Source organism: Gracilinanus agilis, chromosome 1, assembly GCF_016433145.1.
Source record: "Gracilinanus agilis isolate LMUSP501 chromosome 1, AgileGrace, whole genome shotgun sequence".
Classification (NCBI taxonomy): domain Eukaryota; kingdom Metazoa; phylum Chordata; class Mammalia; order Didelphimorphia; family Didelphidae; genus Gracilinanus; species Gracilinanus agilis.
Genome location: NC_058130.1, coordinates 780,521,800 through 780,549,383, shown reverse-complemented (window position 1 = coordinate 780,549,383; position 27,584 = coordinate 780,521,800). Strand labels below are relative to the sequence as shown.

Sequence of the window (27,584 nt, the reverse complement as noted above, 5' to 3'; positions counted from 1 at the left end):
GCTTAAAGCAACACCACAGCTGGGACCCGTTCCCACAGCTTAGAAGTTCTAAGCAACACGACATTTTTGTACTCCTGGACTGCAAGCAAGAGCAATCAAATTCATGAACGGGCAGAAGCCCTGGCTGCTAGGAAGCCAGACTTGCTTGGATACACACGCCCTGCCTGTCATACACACAGTTCTCTGGGGCTTCACCCTCCCCCCCCGATCTGGGGAACAGCTGGGGCCAGCCCTCAGGAGGCTCCGTTTTCCTCTGCCTCCCTTCTCAGGGCAGGAGAAATCTGAACACAGTGGCAATGTTTTAGAGCCCGGCGAAGGGAGGTGGGAGAGTTCTGGTTGTAGCTTAGGCAAGGACTAGTTTAGCTAACCTTCTTCCCTGGGGCCTAGGGCTCTGCACAGAGTAGAAGAGGAACAGATTTGTCCTCGAATGAACCGCCTCCATTTACCTCTCCATTCCACTTTCTTACCTAAGGTTCTCGGGTACTCGGGCTCCCGGCAGCCTCTGCCTCTAGCCCCACTAGTCAGTATCCGCCCTCCTTTTGATGGCTCCCTGAAGATCCTGCTTGGCCGTCCTTACCTACAGCACCAGAAGTATTCTCCTTCATTCCGTAATGAGTTCAATGCCTAGCTCATAGTATTTCTCTTCTTTTTATTTTTGTTGGAGTCGATTAGTTGTGCAACCCTTCATGACCCCTTTGGTGTTTTCGTGGCAGAGACTGGTGTGGTCGACCACCTCCTTCTCTGTCCAGCTCATTTTTTTAAAACCTCAACTTCCATCAGAGAATCAATACTGGGTTCTAAGGTCGATGAGTGGTAAAGGTAGGCAATGGGGGTTAAGCGACTTGCTCAGGGTCACACAGCTAGGAAGTGTCTGAGGCCAGATTTGAATCTAGGGCTTCTTGTCTCTATCTAGAGCCAGCCAACTAGCTATTCCCTGTCCTAGTTTACAAATGAGGAAATTAAGATCAACCTGGTTAAGTGACTTACCATGGGTTAAAGAGGTGCCTAAGGCTTGATTTGAACTCAAGTCCTCCTGATACCTGGACTGGTGCTCTATCTACTGCATCACCTAGCAGCCCTTACGCTTTCTCACTAGGAGACTTCAACACATATATTGATATTCCCTCAAGTACCTTTTAAGGTAACACAGTGGATTGAGCCCTATCTGGAGTCAGGAAAACTCATCTTTCTGAGTTCAAATCTGGCCTCAGATACTTCCTAGCTGTGTGATCCTAGGGAAGTCACCTCACCTTGTTCACCTCAGTTTCCTCTTCTGTGAAATGAGCTGGAGAAAGAAATGGCAAACCACTCCAGTATCTTTGCCAAGAAAAGCTCAAATGGGGTCTCAAGGTCAGACACAACTAAAACAACTGATCAACAAGCAGTACCTTCATTTCCAATTCAGTTCCCATGATCCTCCTCAGCTGCACCCACAAGTGGTGACAGCCTTGATCTTTCCATTCCCCACATGGTCCATGACCATGTTGTTCATGAACTCTGAAATTCCTTTCTCCGATCATACTCTTCCCTCTTCCTTCTGACCCCTACGTCTGTTTTTGATCTTCCTTGGCCCTCTGATCTCTCCCAGGCAGTCACTAGAGCACTGACTACATTCACCTCCTCTATCCTGACCCCTTGGGTCAACTCTCTTACCCTCAAGTTCCTTAAACCCAGTCCAAGAGTACAAAAATGTTCCACCTTGCCAAGCCTCAACCTTGTATCACTCCCTCTGTCAGCCCCCTTTGATCCTATTCAAGAGTTTTGCAATAGAGCAGGAAAAGCATTCATGCTTAACTGGGGCCACCACCATCACTGGGAATTCAAATGAAAAGGGGAGGGGAGGGAAGGAGAGGAAAAAGAAAAGAAAGTTCCTCCTTTCAAGGAGTTTCTATTCTAAGGAAGTAAGTCAACACAGAAAAAGCAAGTTCAGCCTCAGCAGGGCCAAAGAATGTTTTCTTGGCAGAAATCCTGGAGTGGTTTACCACTTCTTCTCCAATTGATGGGCACCCCTTCAATTTCCAGTTCTTTGTCACCACAAAGAGAGCTGCTGTAAATATTGTGGAACATATAGACTCTTTCCCTTTTTCTCTTATCACTTCAGGAAACAAACCTAATAGTGGTATCGCTGGGTCTAAGGGTATATACAATTTATAACTCTCTGGACAATTCCAAATTGCTCTTCAGTTCACAGTTCCACCAACAGTGTATTAGTGTCCCCATTTTTCCACATCCCCCAACATTTGTCCTTTTGTCCTTTTATCCACTCTTGACAGGTAATGGGATGAGACCTCCAAATTGTTTTGATTTGCATTTCTCAAGTCAATAATGATTTAGAGCATTTTTTCATGTGTCCATACAGAGCTCTACCCTCATTTTATATCATTCAGGTGCCTTTTGCCACTATTTCCTTCTCTGTCACTCCTGTTAGGTTGAGGTGGCTCTTCTTTTTGCCAAGGCAAACCCTTTTCTACATGCAAACGTAATCCCATTCCATCCTGTCTTCTCTAGCAGATTGGTCCCCTCTATTATGCCCATTCTCTCACTAATCTTTAATCTCTCCTGATCAATCTATTGGCTCTTTCCCTCCTAGTTATCCCATATTTCACCTCCCCACATATGCATCAACTCCTTGGGAAAGCCATATATGATCAGTGCCTCGGCTTCCTTTCTTCTTTCCATTCTAAGCCCTTTGTGGTCTGGCTTCTTTCTCCCTGGTCATTGAACTGAAACAATTCTATCCAAAGTTTTCGATCTTCTCTTAACTGCCAGACCTAATGACCTTTTCCTCTCGACTTCTCTGGTCCCCTCCACCCCCTGCCAGTCACCTTTTCTTCTGCGATACTCTCTCCTTTCTGGTTTTTCATGATACTGTTTTCTCCTGGCCCTTCCTCTGTGCCTGACTGTTGCTCTTTAGTCCGCTTTGCTGACTTGTCATTTAGGTCGTCACTTTGCTGTGGGTGTCCTCCAAAGCTCAGTCCTAGGTTCTCTTCTCTTTTTGACTGATGATTTCATCAGCTTCCATGAGTTCAATTATTATATCTATGAAGATCATTCCTAGATCTTTGAAGGAGCAAGGCATGGAGTGGATCAAACCTTCACCACAACCACCATCTTCCCTTCAGACCTTAATGGCGACAGACCAGGACCCTGAGCCCAAGAGCCTTGGGAATAGCAGTGCCTCTCCCAATCCAGCAGACCAAAAGGCACTATCTTTCTGCCCAAATCCTCCTTTCTTCCAAACTTCCCCATTCCTTTCAAGGGAATCATTATTCTCCCAGTCCCCTGGGTTCCTAAACTAGGTGTCATTCTTGACTGCTCACTCATCTCTCATGCCCCATATCCAATCAGTTGCCAGCCCCATCATATCTACCTTTATGATAGGTCTTTTATATGCCCTCTTCTTGGACACTGCACTACTCTAGTGCCATCATTATCTTATGGTTGAACCATGGCCACAGCCAGATTGGTCTGTCACAGTTCTGCCCCCATTCCAATACATCCTCCACTCAACTGCCAAAGTGATTTTCCTGAAGGAGTCTGACCGTGTCACCTTGAGCCCCACCTCTCCCCTCAGTGGCTCTCTATTATCTCTAGGATCAAATAGAAAATACACTGGCTTTTAAAGCCCTCATAATCTGGTCCATCCCTATCTTTCCATTCTTCCTTCCTTCCATTCGTTACTCACCCCCAGATACTCTGGATGGTCCAATGGCACTGGCTTTCTTGCTGTTGCCCCTACTGGACAGTCCAACTCCAGCCTGGGAGCATTTCATTTGGCAGCCCCCCTTGCTTGGAACTCTCCCCTGCCTCTCCTGGCTTCTTTCCATCCCAGCTAGAATCCCAACTTCTCGGCAAGAAGTCCTTCCCCAATCCCCCTGAATGCTAATATCTTCCTACTGAGACTTATTGTGTCTGTATCTGGAGCAGTTTACCGCTCCATGGAATCCCCTCAGGTACTGTGCCTACCTCTTCAAACGACCTTGTATTTACTTATCTGTGTACATGTTGTACTCTCCCTTCCCTCCCCAGAGAATGTAAGCTCCCCGAGTGCAGGGATGGCCCCCCCTGTCTTTTATCCCCAGCATCAAGCAGTATTTGGCATTTGCAGTGTTGAATGATAGGCTGAATTATGGTTAAAGCTGACGGGGAGTCTTCAGGTGCCTCAGGTTGTACGACCTTCATTTTCAAAGAAGACCAATGACATCACAGGATGATGTCTTGACTTGTGCTGGAATTGGATTTAAGCAAGGCAGAGTTGCATAAGGCCACCAGCTTCGATCTCCCTTCCAGAATCATCAGAGTCCAGTGGTAAGTCAGGACGACTCCCGTGGGGGGAGCTAGCTATGGAGGATGGCCGCATCCTAACCAGCTTGGAAGCCATTGTGGCCAAGCAAGTCCTCCTGGCGGGGAGAGTGGTCCGGGTTTTCTGCAAAGGCATCAATATTCTAGGAAACTTCTACAGGAACAAATGGAAATGGAATGAACACAAATCCTTCAAGAACCCCCAAGCAGTATTTTTGGACTAAGAGGGAGGGATGCCTCCTCATTAGACCAAGGGAACTTGAGCTACCTTGGAACTCCTTAAAAGTGTTTGGTGGCAGCCCCAACTCTATGACAAGTGGAAGTACTAGGTTATCTGGGCTGCTCTCAGGGTTGTGGACTGAAGCCCTCTTGGAAATCTGCCTATCTGGGGTCCCTGGCCCCCAGGGGGCTGGAAGTATAGGTGGTGACTGCTCTGTTGGAAGAGAAGAGGCAGGAGAAAGCCAACCTCCATTGTTGAAAGAAAACAACGCTCAGGAAACCAGGGAAGACAAACCAGTCACCAAGGTGCTGAAGAGTCAGGGCTGCCCCTGTGAGTCCCAGAGAGTCTGTCCCGGACAGACAGCTTGGCCTCTTCCAGGGCTGACCAAACTCTGGATGCTTCAGGACACTGCTTAGGTTTTGGAACAATAGCTCTCAGCGGCCAGTGTGCCAGGGGAGCCTTTGGGTGCCAGGCTGGAGTGCTGGTGTCAGGGCTAGTGTATAGCCCACTTGCAGTGATGGTTTATGGGGCTGCTGCAGCTTCTTGGAGCCTGAGAGAAAGAACTGAGGGCCGGATGGGCACCCCTGCACGCCGGCTTAGAGCGGTCTGCACAGGCTGGGGCAGCTCTCCAGTGACTCAGTTTACCCCATTGTCTTGCAGCAGCTGGTCATGGGGAAGCCCAGGGCAGAGCCATCGGCTTTGGCCTCTGCAGCCCAGCTCCGTCTTCCTTTCCTTCCGGACCTCTAGGAAAAGGGAGTCCTGACCTCCAGGCAGGAGACTCCGGCCCTAAATCAGCCTCTGGGCCGGCGACCGCTGTGTGTGTGTGTAGGCGCCCAGGGAGCTAGCCCGGCCCCCGCCTACAAAGACGGGCGTTCTGGACCCTTTATACCCCCTCGGTTGACGGGTAAGGGCAGCACCGGCGGTGACTCAGTTTCCCTCTCCCTGGCAGCACTGGGTCCGCGCGCTCCCGAGGAGAGGTGGGCGGGGCTCGGGCTCGCGCGGGGCTAACGGAGATAACGGTCCCTTCCCCCTCCCCCTCGTGGCCGCGCGGCCCAGAGAAGGGGGCGTCACGTGACCCAACGGAGAGTCAGCCTTGTTTCGGGGCAAAGCCCCCGCCTCTGTGACCCCTGGCCAAGGCTGACCCCTACCCTCATCCCCCTGGACTTCGCCTATTCCGTCTGGCCCAGGGGGCGGAGGGTGGGGGGGGACGCCCTCAGGGGGAGGGGCGGAGCGGACTACTTGTCTCGAGACCCTGCTTGTGGGCGCCCGGCCGGGGCGGAGGGATCCGGCGGAGGGGGCGCGAGGGGCGGCGAGAACAGTCACTGCGCGTGCGCCGTGCGGCGGGGAGGGGGTGAGGGAGTAAGGGAGCGGGCACGAGCCTGGCGCGGGAGCGCGCGTCGGAGCGGGGCTAGAGCAAGGGAGGGAGGGAGCTGGGGAGCGAGGGAGGGGGTCCGGCCCGACCCCAGACCCGGTCCCAGCCATGGCGCAGATACTGCCCATCCGCTTCCAGGAGCACTTCCAGGTGAGGAGGGGGACCCCGGCCCTCCGGAGGCACCCCATACCACGCCCCCCCGGCCCTTCGTGGATACCTTTGGGCCCGGCCCCCATTTCCCGTCCCCTCCTTCTAGGGATACCCCTGGACCCAGCCCTCCGTTCCCCAGAGCCCTTTTACTGTACCCCTAAATCTTCTAGAGACGCCCTCAGGAGTCCTCTTTTATCAGCCGCCCCGCCCCTCCAGTGTCCTCTTTACTGCCCCCCATACCTTAGCCCTTTTCCTGTAGGGGCTCCCCTTTACCTGTTACCCAACTCTATCTCTAATGGGGACGTCGGTAGCCCTCAGTCACTACACCGCCCCTCCCCTTCCCTGGGCCCCCTCCTCTCTGTGCCCCCCGTTAGCCCCTCCCCTCAGCCTTGACCCCAGCCCCATTGGGCTTTGTGGTATCTCTCCCCCTCCCCCCACTAACTTCCTGTTTTCTCGGTGGCCCCTTCCCCTCCTCTCTGTAGCTCCCCTAGAGCTTCATCTTGGGCCGAATCCAGGGGCCGGGAGAGAGCCGGGGGCACCTCTCACTTGCCCTCCCCCCATATTAAGTTTCTTCCAACACGTGTCTTCTCCCGGGATGTGCTCCTACCACAGCCAGGGAGCGGAGGGAGCCTTGGAGTCTGTGTCTCTCAGGTTTGCTCAGTTGGGGAAACTGAGCCTAAAAGCCCGGCTGGTTCCCCACCCCGAACCTCTCTCCCACCACTGTTCCCTGAGGAAGGCAGCNCCCCCCCCCCCCCCGGGGAGCGTCCAGGCTATTGTTTGCTTGTATTGACCGAGCTTCCTTGGGGGGCGGGGCGGGAAGGGTTGGCTGGCTGGCTTATCGTTTAAACGGAGGAGATGGAGGGACTGGGTTCCCCCTTTTCTGCCCAGGCACACAAAAACCGCAATCAAAGGAATTCAGTAAATGAATGAAGGAGCAGGAAGTAGGCTTGGCCAGGAGTGGTTGGGTGTCTGCCCCACTTGTCTATAGTAGAGGAAGCTTCTGTTTCAGAATGTGAACTGTCTGCCACACAGTGAGTTATTTAGTCTATGGAGGTTTTTTTTAATTCTTTTATCTCAAAGGCGCTTCTGCTCTAAAGTGGAGCGTCCTCACCAACTTTCCCATGGCTGTAGCACTGATTCCTGCTGAATTCTGGTAAATAGGCAAAGTGTAGGAAGAAATTGAGAGCCAGAGGATTTTACATTTAGAGTCCTACTACCACCAGCCTCACTTTGACAAGCGAGGGAGCCGAGATCAGAGATGACCCACCTGGAACACAGCAGAGCACCCACCCTGGTCCTTTGACTTTGAATGGTGGGTCCCCACAGTCCTGCTCATCCTTCTTTGTGGGGTCAGTGTCAGCTCCCCTCCTTGAAGCAGCATCTCAGGATGGGTCAGAGAGCTCAGAGCTTTGGAGTCCAGGGTCCTGGATTCCAGTCCCAACATTGATGCTTGCCTCCCTACTTGTGTGGGGGACTGTAGACTCCTTAACTGTAAAATAATGGGATTGAATGAGATGTCCTTTAATGTACCTCCCACCCCCAAATGAGTGATCCCCATTGTAAGATGGGGCTCAATTGATCCGTTTTGTTTTGGGGGAGAGACAAGTGAAATTCTTAGTGACCTTCATCAACATTGTCCTAAATAGCACCTATTGTGTGCCAGACCTGGGACCAACGCATATGGACTGCACCAACCAGAACTGGAGACTCGCTAGAGGTTCCACCTTCTCTAAGTTCTTTTGAAAGATTCACTCTGGCTTTGAGTGTCGGACTTGACTGAAACGCTGTCTTGTTCTCGGAATCTGCCGGAGGCTTCAGCACTTGGCCCATAGTCCAACTAGGGTTCGTTGGCTGGTCTCACTGCTATCCACAGGTGGCTTTGGAGAATGGCTAACAGAAATGATGGTCTGGGGAAAAAAAGATCTTTATGATAGGTACTCTCACAAAAACTCAACAGAGAGGAATTTTTCAGATCTCTTATTGGTTAATTCCTACTTGCTTTGTCCATGGTTTCTTTTTCCCCTCTGTGCCCTGGGTAGGTCATTAAATGAGAGGCTCATGGCTAATCCTAAGGCCTTTGTGGCGACTGGGCAAGCCACATTCCCATTAGCAAACAGGTGTCCTCAATGGAGAGGGGCAGCTAGGCCACTTGACCTCTTTCTTCTCTGTTCCTGAGACGTTGATTCCATTCCCCAGCATCACACCATGTTTGGGGATCCTCCGAGCTGGATCTAGTTTGACTCTATGTCCTGGAGCCATATTATACTGGAGCTTTCAAGGAGAAGCTCCTTTTGAAAGAAGCAGCTGGTTCTCTGGTGAACTTGGCCACCAGAAACAAGTATGAGGCCAAGTTGCAGAGGTCTGACCTCATGAATTAGCTAACTAACCCTGGTGAGAGAGACAGACAGAGACAGAGAGAGAGACATGTGTCCCTAGGTAGGGAAGGAAGGATGTACTTTCTGTAAAACTTCTTTTTTAACCCTTACTTTCTATCTTAGACTTAATACTGTGTATTGCTTCTAAGGCAGAAGAACTATAAGGACTTGGCAATGGGGGTTAAGTAATGCCCAGGGTCACACAGCCAGGAAGTGTCTGATGCCAGATTTGAACCCAGGACCTCCTGTCTCTGAATCTGGCTAACAACAGCTACTGAGCCACCCAGCTGCACCCTGTAAAACTTTTTTTTATGTTTTTTAAACCCTTAACTTCTGTGTATTGGCTCTTTGGTGGAAGAGTGGTAAGGGTGGGCAATGAGGGTCAAGTGACTTGCCCAGGGTCACACAGCTGGGAAGTGTCTGAGGCCAGATTTGAACCTAGGACCTCCCCGTCTCTAGGCCTGACTCTCATTCCACTGAGCTACCCAGCTGCCCCCCTGTAAAACTTTTTAATGCTGTTTGGTTTTCATAGTAACTTGGAATAGACACCAGATTGCCCATCCCTGTTCTGCCATGGTTTCAGCTCCCCTGTGAACTCCACCTGGCATGATGCCATCATTTCATTTTTATCTATAAGCGCCTCCCTCTCTGGCCCACCCAGGCTTTTTCCTCCAATTCCAGGATATTTTAACATAAAAACAATTCTCTGTCCAAGAAACTGCAGGTAATTCTGGGTTTTGACTCAAACTTGATAGGCAGGAATATACCATTTGAGAAGACAGCAAAGCCTCTGATTATATGCTGGTCTGGTCTGATTTACTGCAACTGCAGCCCACTCCGAATTTCAGCTTAAGTCTTGAAGCCCTTTGCACCTCTGCCGTACCTTTTGCCCAAGTGCTAAAAGCTGAGATCCTGTGGCCTCTCCTTACTGGTGTTAAGACACCAGTTCTGAGCAAGTTTGGGTATCTGGTTTCCCAGATCATTAAGACTTAGGATCTTCTGAGGGAAGGTGAGAAGGAGGCCCTGGTGAGTGAATCAGCAGTCTGGGCAGAATGGACCCACCTTTAGAACCCTCAGGTTCTCCAGCTTTAGTCAGAAGTCCTCATTTTATAGAAAAAGAAGCCTACAAAAACTTGAAAGGATTTGCTCCATATCACTCAGATGTCCTGACACCCACTCTCAGGGCTATTATCTCTCATGCATTTATTAAGTCCCTACTGTGTGCTAAGCACTGGGCTGAGTTTGGAGAGGGGGGTGGTTCAAAGAAGAGCCAGAAATGGTGCTTCAGAAGGCCTGATCTAGAGCTTTGGCCTGAAGTGATCACAGGGTTGTGCACTTAGGGACCAGAGGGCCACCAAGTCCAAACCCTGCATTTTCTAGGATCTTGAGGTCGAGAGAGTTAAGTGACTTGTCTAGAGCCCCACAGTGTGATTTGAACCCAGGTCTTCTGACCCTCCAAGCCCTGCAGTCCTGTCTACCCTACTAGTTTTCAGAAGCACTTAGTAAACACCTACTCTATGTGGACTAGCTTTGGTTCCATAGAAAGTGTGAGGATACTTGGAAAGTGCTTGGCAAGGTGCCGGGCACATGGTAGGTACTTGATGAATGCCCCTGCCCCTTCTCCCTTCCAGTGTTTAGGTCTGTTGTGCTCTTGCTATAAATGTGCTTACTATTTATTTTCTTGCCGGGCGAGGGTGATTGTCTGTGCTTTTGTGCCTCTGCAGTGTGTCCCCAGCATCCAGGGAGGGGCAACCTGTTCTCTGGCTCAGGAGGAGGGAGATGGGAGCCCCTTTTTAGACCTCTTGGCATCCTGTCATTGGAGCTTCTTAACTCAGCTGATAGGAATAGTTCCGGGCTTGCTGCAAACTCCATTTCACAGACCAGGAAAGCAGAGGTCTGGGTGGTGTGAATCATGACCCTCAGGGAGGTCATCCTAGAAGAATAGGAGGCCACACTTGGGTCTGTGGACCCCAGCTTGGGCGAGAAGCTGCTTGTGGCCTTGGAGGCTCTCGTCCCAGGTGCCCTAGAAGTAGCCCTGGCTACTCTGTTTTCTTCTCTCTTGCTTACCTAAGGAATGTGCGGTGTCTTAGGATGGCTTCCTTTGGCCTGTTTTGGGTTGGCCACTTTTGGTTTCAGGCCAGATGGTTTCTACGAGAACCCATCTCTGAATGAGAAGATGCGATTTTGCATTCTGAAGCTCGTTTACTGGTCAGCTTTCTGAACAGCCTGGCTACTGCTAGATTGTGCTTCGATCTCTTCCAGCTCTTTGGGAAGGGGAAGCCGCAGACAGTGCTGTTCTCTTGGTGTCTGTAGAACTTGGCTGTTTGCTTGGACCATGTCATGAATTTGGAGGTGAAGGCTGGTTCATGTAAAGCCTAGATCCTCAGAGCAAAGGAGCAGGAAAGAGGTGGCCATGTTTTAGGAGCATTTAACTTTCTTAACCTTCATTATTAAAATGGCAAACTGCTGCCCAGGCAGAAAGCAACTTATAAATGTCGTTTCCTCCCTCTCTTGCTAGAGCTCTGGAAGGGACAGCTTGAAATAGATCCTAAAGGCCAGCCTCATGCTCAAAAGGACAGCTGATCTCATCGAATTCCCTCCAAGGTGGCTGGCCGGCCTGGGCCTGTGGGACTCGTGCCCATGTCCTCTCACATGTTTGCCCACGGGTGTGTGAGGAGAGTTAAGAAAATCGTACCCAGGACTTGGTTGCTGGTAACGAATGTGCTTTCACTAAGCATGTGGGGTCTGAATGGACCTTCAACGTAGAGCGAAACCAGAGACACGATTGGGGCACTGACCTGGAGGAGACAGGTGTGAGGCTGAGAGGCACCCTGAGCTGTTGGGCCTCCATTAGGGATCTCTCAAGCCACCTTCCAGATGTAAACCTGCTTCAGGTTGCAGCAGTGGAGGTGCATAGCAGGTCTTCTACTACCAAGTCCAGCGTCGTGCCTTTGTGGGCCTTGTGCTCTTGTCAGTGTTATGCGTTGGGTATCTCGAGGGGAGGCAGGTAGCAGAAGGACATCAGAGCAAACTGGGGTACTGTGGGAAAAGAGCTCCAGGTTTGCAGGCCAGGTCACCCGGGGTCCAGTCCTGGCAACTTAGACCCCTTTGGCCTCAGTTTCCACATCTTTAAAATGACAGGGGTTGGATTAGATGACGTCAGGCCCCTTCCAGCTCTAAGTTGAGGAGAATGTTAAGAATCACCACCTGGAAAGCCTCAAGGAGGAACAGGGGCTCTCGGGATGGTGATAGTTAATCCTTGATGGCCAGGACCACATCCTCTTCTCTTGGGGGATCCTGAAGAGAGGAGAAACTAGACTGGGTTGAGGTCAATCTGTGTGAGGTCAATCCATCGATCAAAAGATCAGTAAATATTAAGTGCCTACTCTGTGCCAGGCACTGGGTGAAGTGCTGAGGATATACAAAAAGAGTCAGACAGTCCCTGCCCTCAAGGAGCTTCCAGTCTAATGAAGGAAACAACATGCAAATTTATGGCACTAGAGTGAAGAGGGGTGGGGAAGGCTTCCTGGAGAAGGTGGGATCTTAGAACTGAAGCCAGAGAAGCCAAGAGGCAGAGATGAAGAGAGAGCATGTCCAGGCCTGGGGGCCAGCCAGAGGAGACACCTCGTCTTTAGGGTCATCACTCGGGAAGCATTCAGAAGCACTTCATAGGTTCCATCCTCTGCTGGGAGCTGGATAGAGACAAAAGGGAGCATCCCCTCCCCAGGCATGGCTGGCTTTCTCTCTGCCCGGAAACACCAGGGGGAGGTGACCTTGTGGAAGGACCCGAGAGTGCCCTAAGGGAGCGCTCCCTGCAGAGCCTGGGAAAGCCAGGTGAAGAGGCTGGGCTGTCAGCAAAAACAGCCACAAGGGTGCCCATCCCAAGGAGTTTGTACCCTGACAGGGGAAGGCCAGGCTCCAGAGGGTGGGGAGCCAATTGACTTGCCCTTTCTGAAACCGGGGGCTGGACAGACCTGGCTGGAGAGAAGCTGAAGCATGCTGTCTGGTCAGGTTTCCTCACCAGAACTGCTGGGCTCCAGGCATGCCTCCCAAAGCATGGTAGCTGGTAGAGGGAACGAAGGAGGAGGAGGATGGATATAGAGTTAGAGGGAACCTCAGAGGTTGTCTAGGCCAACCCCCCATTTTAAAGATGAGAAAACAGACCCCCCCCCCCCCAGGGAGGGCAAGGGAACTTGTCTAAGGTCACACAGGAGTCAGAGGTGGGATATGAATCCAGGTTCCAGAGTCAATGTATTTGTTTGTTTTTAATTTTAAATCCTTACCTTCCATCCTAGAATCATTATTTTATATTGATTCCAAGGCAGGAGGAGCAGTAAGAGCTAGGTAGTGGAAGTTATTAATGACTTGCCCAGGGTCACACAGTTGGGAAGTATCTGATGAACCCTGGTCCTTTCGACTCCGATGCTAATGCTTTTATCTACTTAGCTACGCCCTCAAACTCATTTTTGAAACATCCATTTATCCTCTACTGGACTAACCTAGAAGGAAAACCTTCCTTAGGGAAAGAGAGAGCTTTCTATAAAATTTTAGTGTCCTGTGAAAGGCATGAAGCTGAGCTGGAAGGTTGTTTTCCTCTACTTGAGAAAATCCTCCTTAAGAATCATTGTAGTTCTAGTGGTGAATGACTTCTTTAGAATCTTCTTCCCTTGCACAAAAGATTGTCGCTGCCAATGGTTAGTAAATAATAAATGCCAGAAGCAGCCACATAATAATGACCTGGCAAAATGCAACAATCTTGACCCATTTGAAAATCATTCAAGTATATGTTTTTGAAAATTTCTCTTATTTTACATTTATTCATTTTGTAGTTTATTTTAGCTTTCCTTCCCACTGCCCCCTTCCTCCCTGTGGATCAATTAAAAGGAGAAAGAAAAGCCTCACAACCTTTTCCATAAAGGTTTGCCTTATTCAGCAGTTTGAGTCTGTCACCTCTCCCAGGGAGTCTTCTGTCCTTTGGATTTGCATTTATCATGCACGCAAGTCTTTGAGTTGTTCTTCTGGTTCTGGGCATTTCACTGCATCAGTTCATAGAGGTCTTCTCAGCTCCCCCTGAAACCATCTAGATGTAACATTTCTTCTTGCGCAGTGATATTCCATTCTGTTCACATAGGATATCTGCCTCCTTGGCCACCAAGAACCAAACAAGAACTGTAGCCGTTTCAGCACAGTCTGGCAAAACAGCCCCACAAGGTGTTTTTGGGCATCATCAAAGAGAAATCTTGTTCATTAAGATGATGACGGGAGGGCTTGACCTCTAGATTGAGCCCTGTTGGAGGAGCAGCTGTTTTAACTAAGCCTTTCGAATGACCCTTTTTGGGGAGGGTCTGGACCTGTGACTTTTTTTTTAAATCCTTACCTTCCTTCTTAGAATCAATATTAAACAAGGGTTCCAAGGCAGATGAGCAGTTAAGGGCTAGGCAATGGGGATTAAGTGACTTGTCCAGGGTCACACAGGAAGTAGCTGAGGTCAGATTTTCAGGACTTCCTCTCTTGGCCTGGCTCTCTATCCACTGACCACCTTGCTGCCCCCAATGTTAAGGTTTCTAGTGGCAACTGTATGTGACTGCCAAAAAAGCTCATGTCATCATGTCATCACATGAAAATGAAAGCATCCAGAAACAAGGAGATGAGGGTCTCTGTACTCTGCCTTTGACTTCATCTGGAGTCTTGGGTTCATGTCTGGAGAAGCCAGAGTGTTGCAAGGAGAACAAGCAAGATGGCAGAGAGCCTTTTGATTCGGTGCCATATGATGGTCCACGGAGCTTGGGATGTTTGTTTAGCCCAGAGAAGACAAGACTTAGGGGATGGGGAGGGCTGTCTTCAAGCATTTGAAGGGTTGTCATGTTGGCCAGAGATTGTGTTGTGCGGTTTGGTCCTGAAGATGAGAGTGAAGAGCAGTGAGTAGAATGTGTAGCCAGGCAGATAGAAAGAAAACTTGCTTAAGAATTGTTAAAGCTGTCTCAGAGGGGTGGAGTAGGGATTTCTTCTTTGCATGGGTTGGACTCAATGGCCCTCCCAGCTTGTAAATTGTGTGGTTCTGGGTCAGTTTTCTTTTGGGCGGGCTCTTTAATTTATTCAAGATCCCATGAGAAAGGGTGGGTAGATTTCAGTCTGTAGTGAACATCCACTGATGGGGCTCATTTTAGTTTTGTGATTTAGCTTAGAGCCAAAGGCTTGGGCTCAGATTCTTCCTCTCCTGGCTTCCACACTGCTACCAAGAAGGTACTAAGACCAAGTAGCTAGGGTCACCATGGCACACAGAGCCCCGCACCTGGAGTCTGGGAGACTCCTCTCCCTGAGTTCAAATCTGGCCTCACACATGTAATACTTGTGTGACCCTGGACAAGACACTTCTGCCTATTGGCCTCGGTTTCCTCATCTGTCAAATGAGCTGGAGAAGACACTGGCAAACCACTCCAGGATCTGCCAAAAAAAAACCCAGGGGTGTCATGAGGAGTTGGGACACGACTGAAACGACCAAACAACCACAAGATGTCAGTAATTGTGCCTAACACTGAGAATTCACAGAAAGGCCAAAAATGCAGCATCAAGGAAGCTGCCCTGGCTGAACCTGGAGAAGGCCTTCAGCCAGAGCCTATTCCCAGCCCTCTTGACTGGCCTCTTCCTTGACATTATTTTGGAGGTGGCTTATCTGGATCTGCTTATTTCTTTGTGTATTGATGTGTCCATAGAAATCTTTAAAGCAAAGACTTTGTGGGCAAGCACAAGAAGATTTTAAACAAAAGAAAACTGGTCCCTTTGAGAGGAAAAAGGAAGTAGTTCTTTCTAGCTTTCTCATTCTTGAAGATTCCTGTCCTGCTGTCCCCTCCTCCACTTTGTGAATTCCTCCTGGAGCCTGCTTTCTTTTTTTAAACTTTTACCTTCCATCTTAGAGTCAATACTGTGTGTCGATTCCAAGGTGGAAGAGCAGTAAAGGCTAGGCAGTGGGGGTTAAGTGACTTGTTTGGAGTCACATAGCTAGGAAGTGCCTCCTGTCTCCACACCTGGCTCTCCATCTACTGAGCCGTGTAGCCATCCTCTATGGAACCGCCATTTTGAGGAAGTGCCCAAGATTGCTGTGTTTCATCCACCCTTCTCTCAAGTCTGTTCCTGACTCTCTGGACTGCCCCCCCTCCCCATGCCTTCATGTGGTACCTTTTATCCATGCCCTCCCACCACCCCTTCAGTTCCCTTTTATATTTTGTCTTCCCTCAGTAGAACATAAGCTCTCTTTATTGTTGCTTGTATTGTACTCCTAGCACCCAACACAGTACCTGGAACATACCAGAAGTTTAATAAATTTTTCTTGATTGGCATGTCGTGTGTACATATACAGACCCAGAGAGAGATCGTACCAGCTTCCTCAGCCTTTCTTAAGAAGCAGGACTGGTCATTTTAGGCCATTGCACCTTTCTGATCTCCCCTCTTCTGCCACAGAACCGCACTCTCTAACGGACACACTGACTTGGCATTCTGCAGTTGGAGTCCGCCATGTCTACCAAGAGGAGGGAGATAGGTGTGTGATTAAGCCTGTCCATCTACCTACCTCCATTTCATAGGGACATTCATTTATAGACCTCTTGGTAGTCAGTCATTCTTCAAGTAGTGGACACTTTTATTCCCAGTTTTGCTGCCTTGAGTATTTCCTGCCCTGCCTTTTCCTAGTCTTCTGAGCCCAGACAGTCTCCTCTTTCCTTCCCCTACCAGCTCTAGGTGCCTTTTTTGCTCCTCTTTCAGGGTGCCGCCCTGACTTGGAATAGCAGCTCTCCAATTCTCGTGGTCTGTATTTTCTCCTCTTCACCTCCTCCAGGAATTCAAAGCCTCTTTTGTTTAGGGATGTTGGTTTTTTGTATATCGCAGGTGGTGTTCAAATTATTTATTATTGTTGAATTGAGCAAGGTTAAAGGCAGTAAATAGGCCAGGCAGAATGCTGGTCAGCATTCTTTCAAACCTGTTTGTCTTTACAGTGTTTTTGTTATTTGGTAAACTCTTGTCCTGGTTCCGCTTCCTTCAGTTAGTACAAGTCTTCCCAGGTCTCTCAGAAACTGTCCTGTTCTCATTTCTGACGTTCCAGTTAAAGTCCATCACCTTCACATACCATAGTTTGGCTTGCCAGTTCCCACTTGAAGGGGGGGACCTCAATCCCCTTCCGGTTCCAGTTTTTGGCTACCACAAAAAGGGCTGCTACAAAGAAATGATTTTGTCCCTCTGGGTCCTTTCACTCTTTCCTTGATCTCTTTGAAGGATGTGGAGGCTGGCAGTGATATGATTGAGTGAAAGAGTTATATACACAGTTGGCAACTTTTTGTCCTCATTCTAAATGGCTTTCCAGAACGACTGTTGTTGTTCAAGTCAGTGCACTCACCTCTGACTCTTTGGGACCTCATTTGCAATTTTCTTGGCTAAGATCTTGGAGTAGTTTGCCATTTCCTTCTCTAGCTCATTGGACAGGTGAAGAAACCGAGGCAGCCAGGGTTCAGTGACTTACCTGGGGTCACACAGTTAGGAAGTGTTTCTGAGGTCAGATTTGAACCCAGGACCTCCCTTCTCTGGGCCTGGCTCTCAATCCACTGAACCACCCAGCTGCCCTTTGGCTTGCTTCTTTTGAGAAGTTTTTGTCCACATTATTTGACCTCTTATCAATTGGGGAATGGCTTTTGGTGCTCTATTTGTTAGTTTACCAGGTACCTTGGACAGCTGACCTTTTAACCAAGACATTTGGTAGAAAGCTCCGGCTCCCCCTTCTTAGCCTAGCTTCATTGTTTTGGGGAGTACAAACACTTTCACTTTGAGGCCATGATAGTTACTTAATTTATCTTTTGTAAGCTTCTGTCACTGTAAGGGAGAGGCACCCAACTTCAGGAGGCACCATCTTCCAGCGTCGGGAGGGGCAGTATTTAACCCTTGCCTGGGGTGCACAGGCATTTTGTCCTGCCCCTTTAAGAAGTCTAGTGACCTAGGCGTGTGATCCTGGGTAAGTCACTTAACCTCTCTCCTGTCTTAGAATTGATCCTAGGATACTAATTGATAACAAGATGGAAGGTAAGGGCTTAAAAAGGAGTCTTCTAGTAACCCTGATTCCAATATCATTGGTAGAAGATCCCTCTGAATTAAATTCATTAAGTATCTACTGTGTGCCAAGCACTGTGCTAGGAACTGGGGACAGAGACAAAAATGCCATGCTCTGCTCTGGCCTCACAGAACTTGGGGTGTACACCACATATATATTTCAGTAAGTTAAAAGTAATGTTGGAGTGGTGCGGCTTAAGTTCTAATAACTGGGCAAAGGCGTCTTGGAGAACGTACTACTTGCATTGCGTTTTCAATAATAATGAAGAACTAGGGCGGCGAGGTGGCTCAGTAGATAGAGCTCCTGGAGGACCTGGGTTCAGATCTGCCCTCAGCTCCTTCCTAGCCGGGCAAGTCACTGAAGCCTGTTTGCCTAGTCCTTGTTCTTCTATCTTGGAGTTGTTACTGTGAGGGTTATTGTTCATTCATTACTGGGCCTGCTCATCTGCTGCTTTTGCATTTCGTTTGTTCTCAGACATGCCAGGGAATTCTTTCCTTTGAACAAAATTTGGTTAAAAGAAAAGGGAGAAGATGATTCTCTTCCTGCCTACCTGACCTCCGTCATCTATGGTGTGGGGAAGAGTTGAGAGTTTGATAGACCATCTCCTAATTCTCTATTTAGCTCGTAGAGATGCCTTGGAGCATTCAAGGGAGGGCTGAATTATGAGCTCCTTAAAACGATTTCTTCGGGGATCCTTGGTCTTTGAGAGGTGCACTGACCTAGCAGTCTATCGCTTATATTGCTCGCTAGTCTAGACATAGATTCTGTGTGCATATATATATATATATATATATATATATATATATATATATATATATATATATATATATGAAATTAGGTATCTAATGCTAGCAATGAGTTGCTATCTTCCCCCAAAAGCAGACTCTTGAAATCATTTTAATCATAACATTACTAGGACAGAAAGGGTTTTAAAAGCAAACAAAACTAAGAACAGTGGGCCAGGATTTCTGTGTTGAAGAATGCTAATGTTTTACGTGTGTTTTCTCATTGGATCCTCCCAACAGCCCCATGAGGTCTGTGCTGTTTTTATCCCCATTTTACAAGTAAGGAAACTGAGGCAGAAAAGGGGGTGTAACCTCTACCCAGGATAACATAGGTAGCGAGTCTCCCAGGCAAGGTTCAGAATCAAGGCTTCCTGTCACCAAGTCCAGCGGCCTCTCCACTGTGCCATCAAACTTCTTGAAGGAAGGGACCTAAGGCTTCCAAGTGGCAGGGCAGGGCAGAGGTCAGGAGGGGCAGTGTTGCAGGCCCAGGAACAGAGCAGGGCAGTCAAACTCAGGCCCAGAGTGTTGGAGGAGGATCATTCCAGGGTTTCTTGACCCTCATTTTCAGCCTGACCCTAGCGTACAAAGAAGGAGGACTTGGAGTCTTGAAGCCACTTTCTGTCTACCCTAGCTCTTGTTCTGCATCTCCCCCACCCAAATGTTCTATAAAAATGACAGAGTTGGGCTCGTTGACCTCTTCTGTAACCCCTTCCCTTTGTCCGTGTTGGTTCCGAGGCAGTTTCTGTGTGTTCCTAGTTGATCATATTTTAATTTTTTCACTTACTGCCTCCCTTCCTTTCCCCTCCAGTCGCTAAGATCTCATAGGTGGTCAGTTCATGTCTGAGTGAATGGACAGATCATTGCTGATGTCTCCTTGCCCTGACACGCAGCTTCTGCTGGAGCCAGTTAGAGTATATTTGAAAGCCAAGGCTTTCTGCCTCATCTTTTTTCATTTTGATTATCAAATAGACCCCAAAATAAGGCTTTGGACCCCACTGCTTCCCAAGCCCATTTTTTGCATTTGCACACTTAAATATGACCTACTAGCATTTCTTTGACTAATGCAGAATGTATCCTCTCTGATACACAGACCCTGAGAGAGAGAGTGTTTTTCTTTAACTGTTGCTGTGGCCAAAAATGGTAGCCAAGTGGCTGCTGCTTTCCTTCAGATTGAGCTGGACTAGTCCTCAGATCTACATTCAAGACTTCCCATCTACTTAGGATTCCCAGAGAACTTTTTGTTGACCTAACCCAGGGCCTGGCACTGAGTCAGCACTGAAGAGAGGCTTGTTTCCTTGGTGCTCTTTCCACGATTCCATCGGGCACTGGAGTAGGACTGAAATGGAAGCCCTTTATTTTGTAGCAGTGTGATATAATGCAAAAACTTGGATTTGGAATTTGAAAACTTGGGTTCAAATCCTGACTCCAGTTGGGGAGATTTGATCTGTTTCTATAAAATAAGGGGCTTGGACTCTGATCTCTACAGGCCTTTTCTATCTCTGAAGTTCTGTTGAATTTGACCAAGTCTTCTTCTGTTTAGCTTCAGAACCTGGGAATTAATCCTGCCAACATTGGCTTCAGCACACTGACAATGGAGTCTGACAAATTCATCTGCATCCGAGAGAAGGTTGGTGAGCAAGCGCAGGTGGTCATCATCGATATGAGCGACCCGGCTGCCCCCATCCGTCGGCCCATCTCTGCCGAAAGTGCCATCATGAATCCAGCTTCTAAAGTCATCGCCCTGAAAGGTAAATGGATGGGAAAGGCTGGAGCTTTCCCAGCTTGCTTTAGGAAGGAAGCAAGCAAGCAAACATTTACCGAGCTAAAAGGAAGGGGCCACTAGTTCTCCCATTGGGTGGCTCTGAGTAAAGACATTCTCTGGGTAGAGGGGTCTGGTAGAGCTGTGGACCCTGGTGTGGATGACATCATTGAGGTAGCACAGGGCCAAGTGGAAGGTGACGGTAACTTGTCTCTTTTTTTTAAACCCTTCCTTTCTGTGTGTGTATTGGTTCTGAGGCAGAAGAATGTAAGGATTAGGCTATGGGGGTTAAGTGCCCAGGATCACCCAGGTAGGAAGTGTCTGAGGCTACATTTGAACCTAGGACCTCCCTTCTCTAGAACTGCTCTCTATCCACTGAGCCACCAGCCTCCTTGGGAACTTGTTTTTGTCACTGATCGGTGCCTCAGAATTCTCTGCCTTGCGGCAGGCCTCTGCAGTAGCTCTGATTTTAAAGGAGAATGTTGGTGTCAAACCCAGCTGTTTGGGTTTGACACCAACACCCACAGTGCAGATGAGTCTTCCTATAAGACTGTGTCCCAGGAGGAGCTTCTATCCATGCCTCAGGACACCGATGTTATTGCTTGTGGGAATTCCACCACTTGGGAGCAGTGACCGAAAGCCTGAAGTCAAGTTACGTGGAGAGGGGGTGAGGTGGACACAGCCGATGAACTGAAATTGTCAGAAAATCAGACCTGATCCCGGGCTTTGGTGAAACGGATTTTAATTGTGGAATCTTTGCCATGTTTTGAGAAGTGAAAATTCTCCATCTGAAACTTGGGAATGTTGACTCTTGGGCCACTGGGCTGACCACATGCTTTGGAAGCTAGAAGGAAGGGGCCACTGGCTTTCCCCGTGGGTGTCTGTTGAAGCATCTGTGAGTAAAGACATTCTGTTTAGACATCAGATTTCTTCCAAAATAAATCTGTGCTTTCCTTCTTGCTTCCTGGTCTTAAACAGATGGTGAGTTAAATCATCCTGAAGCACTTGGTATTGTGGTCCTTCCTCGTAAAACATTCTGGGTATCCCTGCTAGTTTGCTGTCTCTTCATTATGAGTGTCGGCCAGATAGGATTTGGAATGAGTAGGTCGCCTCCTTTTCATCATTTTCCCACTTAGAAGTCTTTGGCCTATGATTGTGACAGCATAAACCTACCCAGCAGAACGTATTCTGAGGATGTTTGACTTTGTCATGATACTGTTATGGGAGGCCAATGTTAGCACATTGTCTTGTATGCCTATCACGTCATTGTGGCCCTGTTGTTCCCCATTTGGTAAACTCCAGTGACTCCAGCTTACCTCTGGGATTGAATAGAAGATCCTGTTTGGCTTCAGAAGCCCTTCTTCGGCTAGCCCCTGCCTCCCTCTGCAGTGTTTTTACACTTTTCTCCCCCAGACCTACTGTGACCTGGTGACTCCTGGCATCTCTGGGCATTCTCTTTGGCGTCCCCTGTGCCTGGGCTGCTGCTCCTCTTCCCCTAGCTTCAGAAAGCTTTTCCTGATTCCTTGTAAGGCTGGGGCCTCCTCCTGGCATCATCTCCACTGGATTCTGTCCCTGTCTTGTTTGTGCACTGGCATTTGTGTATCTCTTCCCCACTGGACTGAAGAGGGGGGGCTGGTTTTTTTAATTCTTTTTTTTTTTTCACTTCCTCAGTGCTTAGCCCTAGCTCAGTACATTCATAAATGCATTGATCTGGCAGAATCACTTTGGCATTCGGAGGGAACAAGAAATGCCTTGGTTTGAAGCACTGGGGGGTCATGGGCCTTTCTTGCTGGTTGATCTTAAAACATTCAGTGGCATTTGGAAGTGTCATCTGCTTCCATAGCTCTACAGAATTCTTTAAGTTAAACAGAAACTGGAGCTGCTGAAGTTTGAAGGCTGTGTTCTAAGTCTACTAGGCTCTTGTGTCTGTCAAGATTATCTTGGGTAGAGAAAATGCACCGTGCCCCCCTCCCCCCATTTAATCTTTCAAATCTTTTTGAACTTGGCTCAGAGAGAGTTGGCTTCTGTTTCCATGCATCTCTCACTGGATCCAATTGTTGGTTGAGAAAGCCCCGTGAAGGCCGCCTGCTTTTCCAGAGTCCTGCCTAGCAAAATTACTGGGTTGTGGAGGTCAGTATGGCAGCCAAGGAGCAGGGGGAGTCACTGCCCACCCCCGTGGAGTCTCTCTCCACTTTAGGCAAGAAGTGTGTGACAGCTTTGGTTTTTTCCTATAAATCTAGTCATTATAAGCAGAGATTTTTAAGAACACATTAGAACATGTCTTTTAAAAACAAAATAGCCACACACCCAAGTGGCACTGAAGGGTGAGCCAGAGCTGCTTGGCATCTCATGGAGTTGTGGCATTTCCGATGAGGGTTGGGCTATAGGCTTGCTGCCCTCCCTGTTCCTTCTTGGCCACAGCATCTGAGTGTGGGGCCCCCTGCCCTTTCCCTGATGGTAGATTTGGGGGTAATAGAGCGGAGATGGCCTTTGTCCATATTTCCAAAAGGGTCTGCAGTGAATAGTTTTTCTTGGAATTGATGGGTGGCAGAAAAGAGAGTGACTAGAGTGCATTTCGGATTTTTCTGGACTCCTCACCACATTAAACCAGACACTGTGTCTCTTTACTCGTGGGGGTCTTTTCTAGCTCCTTTATAATGTCAGGCCATCAAAAGAGTGGGGAATGTGGCATTTTGAGGCCTATATCAAGGAATGTAAAAATGCATTTTTACTCATTTTTAACTGAAAGAACTTTTGTTTTCCAAGTGGGAAAAAATGTAGACCAAATTAAGACCATTGGAAAGTGACTAACCATGCACAGGGCATCTGTTGTAAGGCATTTTGATAATTGGGTCTTCCTTATCCAGGATCACTTCAGGGTAATTTGTTTTTTTGTTAGCCAATAGGGATGGGGGTGGGGAAGGGCTGTGAGAGAGCACATCTCCCAAAGCTCCACCTTGAACCTTAGGAAGCTAAGGACCATCAGTCCTTCTTGAGACTCCCCCAGGCTGAGGTTTACTTTCACTGACTGTCCTCTCTTTCTGTTTTCCCTAATTTGACATGAAGTTTTATGCTCTGAAATAGAAGCCCCTTTCTCAAAGGTGTTGGGCTCCTCTTAGAGAGATGGTCATAGGAAAGGAGGATGGGCAGCTAATGGGGCCTAAGAATTCATTCAGATTTCAGAAGTACAAAACTGGAATTCCCATAGAAGTCCACCGGTTTGCCTCAGGTGTATAGATAGTGAGTGAGTGGGGAGATTGGAGTGTGAATCTGAGTCTTCTGGTGCTAGAGCCCCTATATTTGTGTGTGTGTGTGTGTGTGTGTGTGTGTGTGTGTGTGTGTTTTTGTTGTTGTTTTTTTTTTTTAAGAATATTTTTCCATGGTTACTTGATTTATGTTCTTTCCCTTCCCCCTCTCCCCCCCCCCCCCCCCGTAGCTGACATACAATTCCCCTGGGTTTTACATGTATCATTAATTGAGACTTATTTCCATATTATTGATAGTTGCACTGAGGTGATCGGTTAGAGGCTACATCCCCAATCATATCCCCATCAACCCATGTGATCAAACAGTTGTTTTTCTTCTGTGTTTCCGCTCCCACAGTTCTTCCTCTGGATATAGAGAACGTTCTCTCTAAGTCCCTCAGATTGTCCTGGATTGTTGCATTGCTACCAGTAGAGAAGTCTGTTATATTCAGTTGTACCACAATGTGTCAGTCTCTGTGTGTAATGTTCTCCTGGTTCTGTAGAGCCCCTATATTCAGGCTGCTGATGGAGCTCTGGAGTGAGTTTGTACAATAGCACCTTGTATTTGTCACTCTGCTTCATGAGTAAAAGGTGACTTGACTGCCTTAAAAGCAGGGTTTTCGAATTCATTACCACAAAGACCAGCATAATTTGCAAAGAGTCTTCCAAATAATTCCACTTTGAGGATAAAGCATCTCACTTGTTCAATGGATCATCCTTTCCAGGATCCGTCAGAGGTGAGGCTTTTAGCTGCCACCAGTTGTCACTCCATGTACTTTCCTCTTACAGCTCTACTCAGACCCTACAATTGAACTACTTAGTGATAATGTAGAGAGTACCATATATTCTTTATATCTCTCATAAGAGCCCAAGTAGGGAAAAGAAGAGATTTTGTCCTGATAGCATTCCTTAATTTTGTATCTTATCAATAGGAAGGATTGGGAAGTTGGTTTTATATGAAAAAGGAATGGGCAGTGAGTAGGTAAATGAAATTGGACAATGGTTCTTAGGTCACACTTATTAAAAGCCAATTTTATTAAAGGGCAGTGAGTGAAAGTTGTATTGATTAGAAGGAAAAGCATTTTAACCAGTAGAGCTGCCCAATATTGGGAGAGGAAGCCTCAGGGGCTCTGCCCCTGCCTTCCTGGGAGTTTTCACAACCTGGATACAGCATCTCTTTATTTGGGAATGGGTCGCAGTGGCTAGCAATGTGAATTCCCACATCAGCCATGATCTCATTCTTTTTTTTTTTAAACCCTTAACCTTTCACCTTAGAATCAACACTATGTAATGGTTCCTGCACAGAAGAGTGGTAAAGGCTAGGCAATGGGGGTTAAGTGACTTGCCCAGGGTCACACAGCTGGGAAGTGTCTGAGGCCACATTTGAACCCAGGACCTCCTGTCTCTAGGCCTGTCACGATCTTGTTCTGCATATTGGTATATCATTTCTTGGTCCTTATCAGTGGACTTCTGGAGTCATGGTTGCTACTGGGTCCATCACAGTTTCTAAGTCCTTCTGAGTTAACCTATCTACACTGTTGATGTGATAGTCCACATTGTTCTTCTGGTTCTGGCTCACTTCACTCAGTATCAGTTCATACAAATCTTTTCCATTTCTCTGAAAAGCATCTTTCTTCATTTCTTAGAGCATAGTAGTATTCTATTGCATTCACACACTATGATTGTTCAGCCATTTCCCAGTTGATGGGCATTCCTGTCTAGTATTTTGTCTCCACAGAAAGAGCTACTATCAATATTTGCACACACAGAGGACCTTTTCTCTTTTGATCTTCCTGGGTCTAGTTCCAGACTGATTTCTAGAATGGCCAGACCGTTTCGCAGCTGCACCAGCCATGTATCTGTGGGCCCCTCCCCAACGTTTGTCACTTTCTTCTTTGGCCAGTTGCGCTAATCTGATGGGTGTGAGGTAGACCCTCACAGTCACTTTCATTTGCATTTTCTACTTCTTAGAGATTTGGAGCATTTTTTTCATATGACTACATGATGTTTGGATGTCTTCCCTTCATATTCTCTGATCATTGGGGAATGACTTCTGTTATAAATGTGAATGCGTTCCTCATATATCTTGGAAATGAAACCTCTTTCAGAGAAACTGGGGGTGAAGATTGTTTTTCACTTCATTGGATTTATTAATTATTTATTCTTTATTTAATAATAAAATTTATTAATTTTTAATTTTATGTTTTTTATCCTACCCTTTTTTTCTAAAGACTTTTCCTCTTTGCTCCCCTTCTGCCATATTTACATAGACACGGAGGGCCATGGAGCAAAAGATTGTTCAAGGCTAATGGTTGAGCCTTAGTCATAACATCAATAGAGCAAGAGGGGCATTCTAAGCTTAGATTGTTATACTTCAGTTAAAACTGCTTGATAAAACAGTAGGAGAAATATTTTTTTTTTAAACCCTTAACTTCTGTGTATTGGCTCCTTGGTGGAAGGGTGATAAGGGTGGGCAATAGGGGTCAAGTGACTTGCCCAGGGTCACACAGCTGGGGAGTGTCTGAGGCCAGATTTGAACCTAGGACCTCCTATCTCTAGGCCTGACTCTCACTCCACTGAGCTATCCAGCTGCCCCCAGGAGAAATATTTTTATAAAAATGGAGGTGAGATTTTTTATTTGATACTCAGTTCTTTTTTTATTAAGATGTTTTATTTTTGCCAATTACATGTAATAACACATTTCCACATAAGTTTTCTTAAGTTATATGATCCAAAATGTGTTTCTCCCTTCCTTCCTCCTCTCCCGGAGCTGGCAAGCAATTAGATTTGGGTTGTATGTGTATTATCACGCATTTTCCATATTCTTATTTTCATATTTCCATATTCATTTTTGTAACAGAATAATCATATAAAACCAAAACCCCAAAAGAAAACCTCAAATAATCTTAAATGAAAAATCACATGCTTTGATCTGCATTCTGAGGTGGAGAGCATCTTTGTCATAAGTCCCTCAGAATTGTCCTGAATCAACGTATTCCTGTTAGTAGCTCACTCTGTCACAGTCGATCACTCCGCAATCTTGCAGTTACTTTATACAATGTTCTCCTGGTTCTGCTTATTTCACTCCGCATCAGTCCATGAAGTTCTCTCCAGCTTTTTCTGAACTCATCCTGTTCCTCATTCCTTATAAGCACAACAGTATTCCATCACCATCATATGCCACAATTTGTTCAGCCATTCCCCAATTGATGGACACTTGATACTCATTCTTGCTTAATTTAATTTTGAAGATGGACAGATAAGATAACAAATGTAGTTATTCTGATCCAAGGGTATTCTCACATTATATTGTGATGTGCTAAGAAGTGTTTGAGCTCATTTTCCTGCTTGTACCTCCTCAGGTGTCTCAAATATGGAAGGAAGGGTTTGGTCTCTCACTCCTTGGTAATTGCCAGTCAGTAAACATTAAATGCCTACTGCATGCTAAGCAGTGGTCAGTGGGGAAAGACTACACAGAAAAGGAAGCTCAGGATGCCCAGGGTGGGATTAGGGGCATGGGCATGGTGGAAGAGAAGGTCTCCAGCTCAGGAAGCATGAGAGGAGGACAGCTGGGTGGCAAATGAAGAGACGGCCAGCCTGGGTGCCCTCCTACAATGCTTCTAGCTTTAGGACATGAGGAGAGGGAAGAAAGCAACATTTGCTATTAAAAGATGCATGAGATTTATAAAATATGCAGAAAGTTGGTTTGGGAACAGACTAGTGATTGGCTAACATTTTTAAACATAGCAAAAATGTTTTTAATTTGTTTTGGCTAATTATTTCTTCTTGTCAGAAGCTTGCAACTATAAAAATGATCCGATATCTTAAAATTAAGCCCTAATAATATAGTTTTACCACTTAGAAATGACTTAAGAAGGCTGTTATTTATTTGAACTGATTTAACCTTATCCAGTGATAATAATTTGGCATTTTTCTTATCATAACATTTTACAGCTTTGTAAACTTAAATTATTTATTGACAAGTCAAGTGAACAAATATTTATTAAGTAGCTACTATGTTCCAGGCCCTGGGCCAAATGCTACAGATAAAAAGAAAGGGAAAAAAGTATTCCTTGCCTTCTGGGAACTCCCAATCTACAGAGGGACAAACAAGCTATAGACAGGATGAGCTAGAGAACATCCAGGGAGGGATCAGGGCAGGCTTCTTGTAGAAGGTGGGGTTTTAGTGGAGACTTGACAGGAGTCGGGGAAGCCGGGTGGTAGAGGGAGGGGATATCGGCCGGCCGTTGGGGACAGCCAGTGAGAAGGCATGGAAGGCCAGCGT

At 47.3% G+C, this 27,584-nt stretch overlaps 1 protein-coding gene across 1 annotated transcript in view; it reads left to right on the top strand.

Annotated features, from left to right (window-relative positions):
- Positions 1 to 5,963: 5,963 nt before the first annotated feature.
- CLTCL1 (clathrin heavy chain like 1) overlaps positions 5,964 to 27,584 on the top strand; it is a 91,334-nt gene continuing 69,713 nt past the window's right edge. Inside the window, exons 1-2 of the mRNA XM_044674518.1 lie at positions 5,964 to 6,044; positions 19,836 to 20,043. Of these exons, the coding sequence (XP_044530453.1) occupies positions 6,003 to 6,044; positions 19,836 to 20,043 (250 nt within the window). The 5' untranslated portion in view covers positions 5,964 to 6,002. The remainder of the gene's footprint in view (positions 6,045 to 19,835; positions 20,044 to 27,584) is intronic.